The following is a 14,111-nucleotide window of genomic DNA, read 5'->3' as shown; positions in this document are numbered from 1 at the left end:
CTTCATCTTTAGCATTAGAATCCTTAGTCAACTCTTCTATAAATTACAAATTTACATTATGTAATTACATAACAAATGAAATTTCTCATTTTAGTCAGATTTAATTTTGACATGAGTTAGAAAATTTTATATCGTTAAAATAAGATGAAAATTGATACAATAACTAAAGTGTAAAAAGTGAGACATATGTGACATTCTTTATTGTTAATTGACATGTATGTAGTTGGTTCGTAAAAAAAAAATTTAAAACCATATCTTTTGAAATAAAATAAAGGGTAACAACATGTTGATCATTCTATAAAGATGTGAGTAATATCATTTATGCCTTCTAATTTTTACAAATCTAGTGGGAGATATTCTTATAATTAAACCAATAATTGCTATACCTACTTAAAAATCTAACCCTCCCAAAAGAAAAATACCAAACAGAACATATGCACACAATCATATTTGGACGCAAAAAGAATCATGGGATGGTTGTCATAAACAGATGTCTCAAACAATTGGGGCTGTTTGAACTAATCATCAATCATGTGTTGTGCTGTTGTTGCCTTCCACAATCATAACAAAAGAAACCATTTCTTTTTTAAAAAAACAATCATACACTTAACAATAAAGGGTTTTCTTTATTTCAATTGTTTAATACAAATCTTCCATCTTTTTCTCTCTCTCTTTATGGATTCACAGCTCATGGCTGAATTTATGGAGCACCATGATGACATTGAAACCAATTGACTTTATTAAGTTAAAACTAAAAAAAAAACATAAACATAAAATGTTTTTTTTTCTTTTTTTTTTCTTTGGGGAAGCTGTTGGGTAAGTTAGTTAATAATAATGAGTGGATTGGCTTAGGTTTAGCCATTGGGTTCAACAGAAAGAGGATGTAAAAATGGGGAAGTTTTTGTTTATTTTTGCTGCTGTAGACTTTGTCAATGGTTGATGAACCAAAAATCTCTCTCTTGATTCTCCCGTTCTTAGCTGTCTCTTTTGAAGGCCTATTTTGAGTAAACATTTCTTCTTTTTATCTTCCTCTCTCTCCCTCATGCAATCTTGTCAAAAAGGTATTTTCTCTGCTCCTGATCCCTTCTTCTTTTGCATCCTGATCTTTTGTTTGCACCATCCTTCTTTCTTGTCATTGTAAACTATATATGTTTTTATATGTGTGTTTGTGTTTGCGATTTATAATGTGGGATTAATGTGTTTAACATGGAAGGTGTAGGCACACAAAGAGAGAGGGCTCTATTTTTTGGAGTTAATAGCCATACAAACGTGCTGGATTCTCCCACCCTTTTGATCCTTGTCTCGACCGAGAGCTACCTCGCTTAGGATAGTAAACCATGAGTGACACCATGTCGTCCGGCCCGAACAAAGGTACGTTTGATATGGACCATATCAAGGCCAAAGCAAAGAAGAAATAAGAGAAACAAAGTAAATGTAGTCTTGTTATATGTATTGTAATTTTACTATGAGTTTCTAAGGCGTGTGTTTGTTCTTCGTAGGTGCCAACGAAGTTGAGATGTCGGAGGAAGAGAGGAAGACAAGGCTTGCGTCTCTTAAGCAGAGAGCAATCAATGCTTCGAACAAGTTCAGGCATTCGATGAAGAAGAGAAGTAGGAGAAACAGCAGCAGAGTGATGTCGATTTCTATTGAAGACGACATCGACGCAGAGGAACTACAAGCAGTAGATGCCTTTCGCCAAGCTCTGATATTGGAAGAACTGCTGCCTTCAAAACATGATGACCATCACATGATGCTCAGGTTCTTGAGAGCTAGAAAGTTTGACATTGATAAGTCTAAGCAGATGTGGTCTGATATGCTTCAATGGAGGAAAGACTTTGGATCTGACACAATAATGGAGGTTAGTTAACAATTCAAACTCAATTTTAACTCCTCGCTTGTGCACTTGAAAATTGACACAAAAACATGACATGAAGTAACACCGTTATGGATTCGGATTTCAAACCTTTTGCTAGGATATCAAACAAAATGAGAACTAATACAATTCGAAGTTTTTAAGTAGATGGATTAGGGAAACATTATATTTATATTTTCGTAATGATTACAGGAGTTTGAATTCAAGGAGATAGACGAAGTGTTGAAGTACTATCCACAAGGGCACCACGGAGTTGACAAAGAAGGACGACCAGTGTACATCGAAAGACTTGGACAAGTTGATTCCACCAAGCTCTTGGAAGTGACAACCATGGATAGATATGTCAATTATCATGTCAGAGAGTTTGAGAGGACTTTTGCTTTGAAGTTCCCTGCTTGCTCCATAGCTGCAAAGAAGCACATTGATCAAAGCACAACTATCTTGGATGTCCAAGGAGTGGTATGTTGTCAAAGTGTTCGGCAACTTTTTTGTTTCTTGTTTTTCTTGAAAAGCTTTAACAATTGACTGCGGAATTTCTTTGTAGGGACTCAAACACTTCAACAAATCTGCTAGGGAACTCATCCAGAGGCTACAGAAGATTGATGGTGACAACTACCCGGAGGTACCCTTTTGAAGAAGCTTCAAACTTTTAAAACTTAGTTGAACTAAATTTGCTTAAATACCCTTTTGACAAGGCTGATTTGCTAATTGGGGTTTTTGTTTTTGTTATAATTAAAGACTTTGAAACGAATGTTCATCATCAATGCTGGATCTGGATTCAGGCTTCTATGGAACACTGTGAAATCATTCCTTGACCCAAAAACCACAGCCAAAATCAATGTTCTTGGCAATAAGTATCAGAGCAAGTTGCTTGAGATCATCGATGCCAGGTGGGTTTTCTTTTTCTCTTTTTTGTTTTTTTTGGTCAAATTAAAGAAAAAAAACATTTCTTTTCTCATTAATTGACAGACAGATCAACTAAGAGTTTTGTTTTGTTTTTGTTTTCGTTTGTCATCAGTGAACTTCCAGAGTTCCTTGGAGGTTCTTGCACTTGTGCCGACCAGGGTGGTTGCATGAGATCCGACAAGGGACCATGGAAAGACCCAGAAATCGTCAAGGTAACCATTCAAACTACTTTTATAGTTTCTCTTGTACATTCAACACTACAAATTTGTCAGCCACGTATAAGCAACATATAAAAGAAATTAACTAAATATATTCCTTAAAGTTTCTTTAGCAAAATTGCAAAAACAGCCCTAAAGTATGATGTTAGATGTAACTAAACCTTCAAACTTTCCGCTATAAAAACCAACCTGAGTCTTCAAATTCTGTAAGTGTTAAAAATTTGATCCACGAACTTGCATAATCGTAGAAATTTTAACAAGTATATAAAGTTTGAAAGAGTAACTGGAACTTGTAACTTCGAGGTTGTTTTACAAATTTGCCTTAACATTTTAATTAGAGGCAATGACTAAATGATGAAGTAATTACACAGATGGTTCAAAATGGGGAAGGAAAATGCAGAAGAAGGTCATTGTCCAATGTTGAAGAGAGAACTATTTCTGAAGATGACAACACAACAAGCACCAAGGCATGCAAATACAACTTCTTCCTCTTCTTCTTCTTGAATCTTTTAATTTTGTTTCCTCATTTTCTTTATGTTTTGAATCTTTTTTTTTTTTTTACAGAGAAGTGGTTCATTCAACTCAGAAGCAGCTCCCGAGGCGGCGGCGGCAGGAGCAGCAGCAGCAACAGAATCTTGCATGTCACCAAAGCAAACAAAACTGACCCCTGTTATGGAAGAAGTAAGTTCTTAGAAGAATTTGAAAAAACTCTCGTTTCATAAAAAAAATAATGATTCTTCAATGAAAAAATGAAAACTTTTTGATGTTGTTGATTGTATATTGCAGATTCATATGGCTCAAAAGTTTGGTGGTTGTGAGTATCAATATGAGAAGTTCATTCCTGTAGTGGATAAAGCTGTTGATCCAAGTTGGGCACTTTCAACAGAGAAATACACTTTATCCAAAGGTATATAATATAACTCTACCCTTATTTCTTACTTCTCGTTGTTTCTCGTTTTCTGTAGTCGACACGCTATACATACAAATGCTCTATATAAATACAAGAAACAAGAATCATAGTCACAAAATATAAAACACTATTTGTAGCACAATGATTTTTTCAAAGATGGATTATGAGGAAACATTTTTCTCTTGTAGTGAATACCATTACGTTGTGAAAAGCTTGACATCGAGCATATATGAATTGAAACAATTAGGAAACGATGTGGTATAATCGTATGAAAGAAGATTACGAAAATAATCTAATTTGTCATGTGACTTTATCAATCTAATTGATCCATGTGATTTTATTCAGAAATCACAATAAGAATTTGCTATTATAACCATATGAAGCTTATGGTTTAAATATCTCTTAAAGCACGAACATGATAGTGATCGTAAACGAATATTTAGTGTGAGTTTTTGTGATGTTGTTTGGTGTTAAGCAGACCCATTTGCAGTGCATGAAAACTACAAAGTCCCAGAAGGGTTCAGCAACCAAATAGTTGGAGGAATAATGGCTTTGGTAATGGGAATAGTGACTATGGTCCGGCTGACTAGAACCATGCCAAAGAAGCTCACTGAGGCAGCCATCTATAGCAGCACCGTCTACTACGACGGTTCGATGGCAAAACATCCGGCACTACCGCCCCCCGCCGCCGTGCCTTTGAGCGACTACATGACGATGATGAAACGCATGGCTGAACTCGAAGAGAGAGTCAACGTCCTCAACATGAAGCCCGCTGCCATGCCCGCCGATAAGGAAGAAATGCTCAACATTGCTTTGGGCAAAGTCGAAACTTTGGAACAAGAATTAGAAGCAACCAAGAAGGTGATAAAACCAACCCCCATCTCTCTATCATTTCCTTTTCTTACTTTGAATACACGATCTCATGTTATTATCATAAACGTAATCTTTTATTCAATGACAATATCACGTTGAATTATTACTAAATCCAAAAACTTAAGTTGATATATACATTACGACCTTTTTTTTTAACTTGTTTTATAGGCACTCGAGGAATCTCTTTCTCGAGAGGCAGAGCTGACCGACTACATCGAAAAGAAGAAGAAGAAGAAGAAGATGGTGGTAATAATAATCAAACCTTATCTAATATAATCATCTCTTTTCAAAAACTTGATGATTTTTTTTCAAAATTTTTCTAATTAGTGTGTGTGTTTCTTCTAATTTTGCAGAACCCATTCCGCTGGTGAATGTGATTATTATTATTATTATTATTGGTGTTAAATATATAATAGGAGCTTGGAGAAATAACTCCAAAAAAAAAAAAAAAAAAAAAGGAAAGAAAGATATAATAGAGAGAGAAAGGGTTTCTCCCTCCTCTTTCTCTCTCTCTCCATCTCTATTTCTCTCTGTCTCTCCCCTACTCTCTCTCTCTCTCTCTCTCTCTCCCCAATTGTTTGTATCTTTGGAATGTATTTGAGACATTGATTACTTGGTATTATCACATTAATCAATGTGTTTTTGTATATTAAATTTTTAATCTTTTTGTTGCTTTTAGACTTATAAGAAGTTATATACGATGTCAATCCGAGCATATAGCTTAGTGGATGAGGCACTTATTATCTTCTTTATCAATGAATGTTTTCATCTCTATCTACTACTCTACATTTGTTTTAACTCCTAAAAGAAAATATATAAAACACACATATATATAATGCTAGTGATGAATTTCTTGTTTCCATCAAATTTCAAATCTATCTATCTAAATCTATAATCTATGATACATGTAAAAGTATGAATATAGAGAAACTTTTTATTTCCGATTCACCCTTTTTATGATAAGTTTACTTACTATATTAATTTGGTGGTAATTTTGATCATTCTAATGTATTTTAATTTTTATGATTATTTGCTATTATTCCTTTTGGCGGAGAGAAGAATTAAATTAAAGATAATGATAATCATGAAATTGAATGATACATGTATACAAAAAAACTTTCGCTTTGTTTGGTTTGCGATTCATTTTTTCATTTTTACGTTTTCAAAAATAAAAAAAAAATAAAAAAAAAGTATCAAAAACAATAGTTTATTTTCTATTTTTATTTGTTTTTAAATTTTATTTTCGAAAATTATTATGTATACATCATTTGAGTTATTGGATTAGTTAAAACCATACATTGACTGTTGATCAAAGGTCGAAATAATTTCTACATGAAGAAGAATGGGGAGAAGGTATGAAGATTGAAGAAGAAGAAGAAGAAGAAGAAGGAGGAGGTTGGAATAAAAGTGAGAACATGAAAGGGTGATTATGGTATTAGGGTTTCTACCTCTTTCATTTATATTTATATTATATGATAAATATGTGGTGAGTTATATTTATCCATAAGGTATATCATCTATTTAAAAATATAAAACAATAAATAAAGACTGAGATATTTAAATTTTGAAGGAAAAAAATAAAATTAATTTTTAACTTGGATTTATTTGATTAAGTGTGTTGATTATGTCTGTGTTTGTATAAAAGGTTTGTAAAACAAATTAGCAAGATTTCTTGATTATTTATTAATACGATAATTTTAGGTTTTCTTTTTATCATTTCATTAAAGAGTTAAATGAAATTTTAACAACAGATACCAAAATAAATCGAACTTTTTTAAAAGTTTAAAAACCAAAATAGAATAAGGTATAATAATTTCAACTTGAATTTTTGCCACTTTCATGATTGTGGAACGTAACAAAATATCGGATATACTTACAGTTTATATAGATATAATCATTTGCAATTTAATATGTATCCATGCAACTATTTATCATCTTTTGTTACTATCACACGCACATTCATAGTACAAATAATGTCTTTAATGATGAACATAATATCAAAATAATAGTGAATTGTTTTCAAAAATTATTGATATAAAGTAGTAGTAGTATCAATTACATAGATTATGTAACTAGCTTATATATAATATGAGTGTATATATTTCTATTATTTAATAATGGTTAAAACATTATTCAATATTAAGACTATTTGTAAGCGCTAAAATTAAATCAAGAGCATGTATGATAGTTTGTTTTTTTATTTTTTTCAAATTTTATATGTTAAATTTCAACTAATTACAAACTTTTGAAGTTAATTATGTCATTGATTCCTAATTAAAGTATTTTACTCAAAATATATAAGTTTCAATATAACAAAATTATTCATCAAAACTCCTATTGTTAATTAGACCAATATATATATAGTTTTGTAATATTTTGAACTTTGAGAATTGGGGTGGCGTTCCAATTCATTTGGATGAAGGGTGAGAAAAACACATAAAAATCTTACAGCATAAACATCATATATTCAAAAGCTTCACATTGTAATTTCTTCACACAAACTATTCCCATGCGTTTTTCCTCCTCATCGGAGACATAATATCACATCATTCAAATATAAAAGTCAGTCACATCAACGGCCACCATCAGACTTCTCTCAACTCCGAGTCATAGCCGTTACACGAGAGCCAGCTGCGTTTAGCAAATCCTCCTCTCTCTCTCTCTCTCTCCCGAGTCCGAGACCAGGACGCATATTTTACCAGCAAAATTTCTTTTTCTAATGAATGAAAGGAACGTACATCAATCAGAAAAAATATCAATGCTAAACCACGGAGGGGGAGTGCAAAAATATCAAATATATTAGCTTACCCGCAACTTTGCTTCCTCTTGGCTATCGATGTAAGCTAGTAGTTCTTCTTGCCTCATCAATGCTTCATGCAAAGCCTGCTCGGTAAAATAGCGACTTAGACTACACATTGATATGATCTAACAACAGATGTATGGAGCAATAATTTATGAAGTAGTGACTAAATAAGGACAAGTCACACGTTCACATTCCAAAAGTCGAGGCTTTCACAAATTGAAAAGATGAAGAGTAGAGCAGTTATACCTTCTTGGTAGCAATCAGCTCTGCTTCCAAGGCATCAACACGGCAGACAGCAGCATTCAACAGTTCCTCTTTCTCATATGGCATTTCAGATGGTTTTGATTGGAGCGTATCGACCTTCTCCTCCAGCTCACCCAGCCTCTTCATCAAATTAGAGAGGAGTTCTGCTTCTGTAAATTTAGCAATTGGTGAAGGGGGGCGATTTTCCTCAGTGGCTGTTTTATCGGGGGCTGATAGTTCGGCAGTGTTTTGACTACCAATAGACAATTTCTTCCCACTTATCTGGAATGTCAGTGAACGGAGAAGAGCAAAAATGGCTATGAAGAAGCCCATGAATACTACCAACATTCGAGAATGAAGTGCTTCAGGTGATTTTTCAGTGTTTGGCAGTGGAAGAACCCCTACAATAAATAAACTTTAAACTCAATGGGAACTATAAACATTCAACAATCAGCATTGCTTTCAATGAACTGACCACGACAACATGGTTTGATTGATATCTTAAAATATGTCTTAAGTTATCGGCTGATATGTTCACAGAAGTAGTGACTGATCGAGTTGGAGTGGCTAACCTTTAGAGGCATTAGGTCGTTGGAGTGAAACTTGCTTTTTCCATCCAGCATCAACAGCTTTGTCGACCATGGGAACATATTCATCATACCCAGAAAAGTTAGCGGCAAAACCTCCTTTCCCACCAACTCTTGCCTGCAACGGTCAAAGAATAACGTTAAGAAAATCTTCGAGCATAAATTTTTTTATAATAAAACCTCAAGTCTGGTAGCCCATCTTATAATTCAAGATATTGTCATATAAACTAGAAGTGAAACTCTTTTTTCTATGAGTACGGACAGCAAGCTTCACATAATTTACCCAAACAACTCAAACATGTAATCCCTAGCAACCACATATATTTATTAACAAGTGAAAACTTACTTCTTCTCGAACAGGAGTCAGCCGAAGATGAGAATAGCTCTTCATTGCTTTAGGAGAAGCGATGTCTTCAGCTTCAGATCCTGACTCAGCCGTTGATGTATCACTGCCTTTCACCTTTTATAAGACATTAAAACAGAGAGCAACTTTTAATGCTTTGTTGTGGAAATTAGAAATGGGAAGAATAGGAACATCCCCAAAACAGATTGGTTTCTAAAAATAGAAGGTTACCATTGGGTAATGTGGCTTAGCATACGCAACTACCTTTCCTTCACTATTTAGAACTTTTACAACCTGTCTGGCACGTCGTGCTTCACCATTAAGAATCATCTGCCAAAAATGCACATTCAACAACCATCGCCCAAATTGAAACTGATGATAAAAGATCAAAGGTTAGAATGGCAAAATCAACCTTCAAAATTTCTGGGTTTCTCCATGGCCCCTTGTCTGAACGATGGCATCCCCCCATATCTGCACATGTACAACTTCCGCCCAGAAATTCCGGCAACTCACTGCAAAATGCATGCACTTAGTAAGTGAACCAAGTGTTTCATTTACAAAAGGAAAAAAAGATAATGACATAATAGATGGTATCTGGAAAATCAATCATCCCCTAGTACCTGGAATCAATTATTTCAAGTAATTTGTTTTGGTACTTGTTCCCGAGAACCTATCATGAATTTAAATATAGAAAAAAAGATGTCAGAATCTGACAACATAAATGAATTCTCGAATAACAATAGAATAGAAGAAGGAAATTTACTACATACATGGATTTTAGATGTTGTTCGGGGGTCAAGGAAAGACTTCACTGTGTTCCATAGCATCCGAAATCCAGGACCAGCATTGATAATGTACATTTGGCTGAGAGTCTGTATGTAAATAAATATCAAATGTGAACCTACATAATTATATTGAACTCGACAGACAAACAAAAATAATATAGAAAAAGTATAACAACCTGATATCATCAAAGAAAATATCTGATTACATGATAAAGATCAGAATAAGATTGTGCAAAAAGGAAAGAACATGAGTAAAGAGGATTATAAACCCAAGAAAGAGCAAACAAAAAAGTATACAACTTCTTAGGATTGAGTAAAGAGGTACGTATAGATATGTTGTCTAATGTCGACAACATGACCATTTTGTATATTACACCCTTCAAAAGTCCAACATGTTTAGTTACTTTGAGCTCTTTGAATTACATGAGGCAATATTTAGGTAAAGATATGAACAACAGAAGTCTCTTACAGGAAAAAAAAAGAGTTAAAAGACAAAATATATTAGCATATATATGCATAAAAACATTGAAGAAAGATGATACTAATTCAAAATTTATTCTCTCTCATATCTATTAGTATGTTCCTGCTATCCATGTTCTTTTCAAGAGTAATGCAGCAATGCTGGAATATTCAACAGATCGTCTAGAAAGAACGACATACTACTGAATTTAAAGCTCCATGCATCATACCTCAAAAAAAGCATGTATTAAGATTGAAAATATTATATATAAGTTTCTTATGTTGTAATTACAAAAATGTGAAGTTGCTTACTTCCGGGTAATTGTCACCATCAACTTTCTGCAGCCGCATGACGAGTTCCCTAGCAGACTTCGTGAAATTCTTGAGGCCCTAAATAAGAAACAAAAAAGTGCAAGCTAAAAATAATTTGAATGGCTCGATCATGAACCAATCAAATAATAGAAAAAACATCTATAACCAACATACCACGCCTTGGACATCTAAGATTGTGGTGCTTGAATCTATGTGCCTCTTTGCAGCAATGGAACAAGCGGGAAACTTGATAGCAAAACTTTTCTCAAACTCCTGTACGTGGTACTTTATATATCGATCCATAGTCGTCACTTGCATAAGTTTGTTTGGATCCACTTTCCCCAACCTTTCAATGTAAACAGGTCTTCCTTCTTTATCCACCCCATGATAGCCATGAGGATAGTACCTCAGAACTTCATTTTTCTCTTTGAATTCAAATTCCTGGGGGAAATTGCTAGCATATTAAGGATAAATATTTTAAACATATATTTCATTATTCCTTGAGAAAAGGTTTAACCTGTACTTACTTCACCGATTGTGTCAGCGCCAAACTCCTTCCTCCACTGAAGCATATCAGCCCACATATGCTTAGCTTTTTCAATGTCAAATTTCCGAGCTTTTAAAAACCTGAACAGGTAATTGGGATGTTACAATCATATCATCTAGAAAAAATATGCTAGAATTCAGTAGCTTGTTAGAGGAATTGAACTTCATGAAGTCAGGGTATAATGAAGTTGGAACAGTGCTTTGTGAAGGCACAAAAGCTTCATGGATGATATTAACTACAAGGCTTGTAGGCTCTCACAAGCCTATGTGAGACAGGGCACAAATATAATTAAAATAATTCTCCCGAACAATGATTTTTTTATAAGAAACGGTTATGTATATTCAAAAGAAACAAAAGGAAAAACCTACGGGCAAGAGTTGTGAAGACGCCTCCCCAAAGAGCTAATATAGGAGAGTCTTCCAATTAGTAATAATCATTAAAAGTTGTAATTACACAAGAACTTGATGTAATTTGTGTATTATCTTTGAAGAACCTACTATTCCTTTCTTTCCAAAAAAAAAAATTAATCATACAAACTACACTTTCTTTGGCGTAAAGTTGCTTCCAAAAAAAGATATTTAATCTGATTTTCACTATAACCACAGGCCAAAAAATAAGCGAATGATTGAAGAGAGAAACAGAGAGGATGATACTTTTCTGTCTGAAAATAAAGAAAAGCAGTACTCATATGATTAAAGAAACTACAGACTTCACTGCAGAGCAGGAGATGTAAGACCCGTGCTTGAGTCGGGCATTCTATAGGCCCCCATGAACCTTTCACAGCAGGTGTGGAAAATGACCAACTGGTAGAAATTGTGGCACAACACGATGATGAAAGATGCGTAGAAAACCTCAGCTGCATATGAAAGATGCCAATAATCTAGCATGATTGAAGCTGTCTTATGCTAGAAGAAAGCAGATTCAATCAGGCTAAATGGTCAAATTGAACTACATCAATCTTTCTTTCAGGAGGACAAATGCTTTCTGCTTCTGTTATTGAACTATTATACACAATCCAATATGAATAGAACCAAGCTCCAAGCAATTCAAAGTGGTATGAACTTTTTTTTCATTAACCATAAATTAGAGATAAAATAAAAGAAGAAAGAGAAAGGAGCAGTGAGACTATGAAGCACGAAAATATGCACTAGGACAAGAGAAAGGTTACACACCTCAACATCATGTGATAATCATCATGTTTTTCTGGCAGTAATTCGTCCATTATTAGTGCTTGACGAAATGCATCGACAGCCTGCAGCTCCTCAACATCCCTAACATCCTCAATAGAAACAGAACTAACCCGACCATCACTTTTTCTCCTGCTGCTCTTCTTCTTGAGGGAATGTTTAAATTTGGAAGATGCATTTAGAGCTTTCTTCTTTATAGACCCAATTCTTGTCCTCCTTTCATCCTCCGAGTTTTCAAAGTCAGATTTCCTTTCTTTTCTTTCATCACTACCAGAAAACCCTTCAAAGCCTACCATTTACAAGAATGCATGTATAAGCGTGTGGAAACACCAAAACTTTGATAAGACTAAACAAGAAAGCAAGAAGCACTCCGAACAATTAACTATTCAAATGCCAACTACGGCCTTCCTATATAACCTAACACCTGAAAGCAATTTTTCCAACTAACGATTGACTCGATAATAGTAATAGAAGACCAAGCATTTATCTAAAACATTGACAAAAAAGAAAACAACCAAAACAAACATTAGTATCCTCTCTCTTCCCCCTCAATATGTACTTTTCCACAAGCACAATAGTGGGAGAGGCGAAAAGCAGCAGAATCTTTGCAAGATAATCCAAAATGCATAGAACAAGCAGATGATGACCAGATCCTTTCCAGAATTTGAGAAACGCAAGGTAAAATCACCTCGAAACTATACACACTCTGAAGTTAACCGCAAAGAAAATGAAATAATAACATCAAATTGAGCCCTCTAAATTAAACAGCCAAGAAAGAATGTTATGTAATCTATCTGAAATTTGTCTAAATCACAATGAAGGAAGCGAGATAAAGAAAATGTTCGCGACTTCAAAAGTCAAATTCCAAATAAACCAAACCCGATCATGAAAATTTCATCTTCCTAATAGAATCACCTTTGATCCAAAATCAAAACAAAAGATTTCGAACGAAATTATGAAGATCTTAGAAAAGAGGTGCTATGATAATCCCTATAGCTATCTCACTTGAAGACCAAAACCCCAAAGTAAAAATTATACAAGAGAAAACAGTCCCAACCCTATATGTACGAAATTTTTCACAAACATCCCCCAAAGAAAGATGTTTTCCTCAATTAACTCCCTTCTATTTCCTTTCGACCCACTCTTCAGCCTTAAAGCCACAATTTAAGAGCAAACACAAACACCCCAGCACCAAAACCCATCCTACTTTCAAAATGCGTGAACAAAAACCCCCCAAAATCGTAAAGAGAAGAAAACCCACAAGATGAAAAGAAGAAAAAATCAAACCAATTATAAAGAAACTCACATGGTCTAGCGAATCGATCCAATGGTCCAGACATTCTCGGCTAGCAGAGACAACCAAAAAGAAAAAAAAAATAATTCAAGAACGCAATCAGAATCTCGCTCCAATGGATCTATCTCAAGCCTCAAAACGAAGACACCCAAGCTTCAAAAAGGATGAAAATCACTCGTTGCATTCAGGTCAAGAAACAAAACCCTAAAAAAAGATCCGAACAGCCGCTCCTTTGAAAGAGAAAATGAAGAAAGGAAAAAAAGAATGTGAGAGCTAGGGTTTCGTGTTCGGATGAACCCTCGTCGTGGAGAAGTTAGAAGAAAAAAATTGAAATGGCCAAGAATGGCGTCGGCAGAAGAGGAAGAAGAAGAGGAAGAAGAAGAAGAAGAAGAAGAGGAGGAAGAAGATGACGAAGGATCCAGCTCCAGTAATGAATCAGTAATTAAATAATAAGACAAATAAAAACCCACCCAATATTTATTGTATTTAATTATTTAATTAATTGACATTTTATACGTTTTAAAAAAGCGCCGATTAGGAAAAATGAACGGCGACAATAACAAGAGAGAGAAAAATGTAAAATATTTAATTCTATAGACCAAAATTAAAATGGTAACATTTTGATACTTACCTACCCACTAAATTGATATCAAAATCAAAACTTTAAGAATTATATTTAATATTTTTAAATTTAAAATTAAATAAAAATATTTATTCTCTTTTTAATATATTAATATAAGATAACATAAGTATGTTTTTTAGGATAGATTT

General features: G+C 34.1%; 2 protein-coding genes across 3 annotated transcripts; one reads left to right on the top strand and one right to left on the bottom strand.

Annotated features, from left to right (window-relative positions):
* Nucleotides 1-873: 873 nt before the first annotated feature.
* Nucleotides 874-5,561, top strand: LOC103499693 (phosphatidylinositol/phosphatidylcholine transfer protein SFH3-like). 2 transcript variants are annotated; one of them, XM_008462743.3, is made up of 13 exons: nt 874-1,061; nt 1,214-1,371; nt 1,500-1,858; nt 2,066-2,332; nt 2,418-2,495; nt 2,612-2,763; nt 2,892-2,991; nt 3,369-3,464; nt 3,562-3,678; nt 3,784-3,904; nt 4,398-4,768; nt 4,949-5,026; nt 5,134-5,561. In XM_008462743.3, the coding sequence occupies exons 2-13, from the start codon at nt 1,338-1,340 to the stop codon at nt 5,149-5,151; spliced, it is 1,791 nt and encodes a 596-aa protein (XP_008460965.1). In that variant the 5' UTR covers nt 874-1,061; nt 1,214-1,337; the 3' UTR covers nt 5,152-5,561. The 2 variants fall into 2 exon arrangements, with proteins under 2 accessions (XP_008460965.1, XP_008460963.1); XM_008462741.3 differs by having other exon boundaries at nt 4,386-4,768.
* Nucleotides 5,562-7,225: 1,664 nt separating this feature from the next.
* Nucleotides 7,226-13,798, bottom strand: LOC103499694 (phosphatidylinositol/phosphatidylcholine transfer protein SFH8-like). Its single transcript, XM_008462744.2, has 14 exons — nt 13,353-13,798; nt 12,032-12,335; nt 10,840-10,939; nt 10,487-10,753; nt 10,313-10,390; nt 9,527-9,628; nt 9,377-9,426; nt 9,169-9,268; nt 8,988-9,086; nt 8,760-8,873; nt 8,399-8,531; nt 7,830-8,227; nt 7,589-7,663; nt 7,226-7,496 (listed from the first exon to the last, which is right to left on the bottom strand). The coding sequence occupies exons 1-14, from the start codon at nt 13,384-13,386 to the stop codon at nt 7,476-7,478; spliced, it is 1,875 nt and encodes a 624-aa protein (XP_008460966.2). The 5' UTR covers nt 13,387-13,798; the 3' UTR covers nt 7,226-7,475.
* Nucleotides 13,799-14,111: the final 313 nt, after the last annotated feature.

Source organism: Cucumis melo, chromosome 11, assembly GCF_025177605.1.
Source record: "Cucumis melo cultivar AY chromosome 11, USDA_Cmelo_AY_1.0, whole genome shotgun sequence".
In the NCBI taxonomy this organism is placed as follows: Eukaryota; Viridiplantae; Streptophyta; class Magnoliopsida; order Cucurbitales; family Cucurbitaceae; genus Cucumis; species Cucumis melo.
Note: the sequence above shows the minus strand (reverse complement) of the source record. Positions and strands in the feature narration are given on the sequence as shown.

Excerpts from the sequence above, each read along its gene's own strand:
- LOC103499693 (XM_008462741.3), top strand. The coding sequence starts at position 1,338 with ATGAGTGACACCATGTCGTCCGGCCCGAACAAAG. Across the intron at positions 1,372-1,499 it reads GTCGTCCGGCCCGAACAAAG|GTGCCAACGAAGTTGAGATG; the intron begins GTACGTTTGATA and ends TGTTCTTCGTAG. Across the intron at positions 4,769-4,948 it reads AATTAGAAGCAACCAAGAAG|GCACTCGAGGAATCTCTTTC; the intron begins GTGATAAAACCA and ends CTTGTTTTATAG.
- LOC103499694 (XM_008462744.2), bottom strand. The coding sequence starts at position 13,386 with ATGTCTGGACCATTGGATCGATTCGCTAGACCAT. Across the intron at positions 10,754-10,839 it reads GCGCTGACACAATCGGTGAA|GAATTTGAATTCAAAGAGAA; the intron begins GTAAGTACAGGT and ends AATTTCCCCCAG. Across the intron at positions 10,391-10,486 it reads TCTTAGATGTCCAAGGCGTG|GGCCTCAAGAATTTCACGAA; the intron begins GTATGTTGGTTA and ends TTTCTTATTTAG.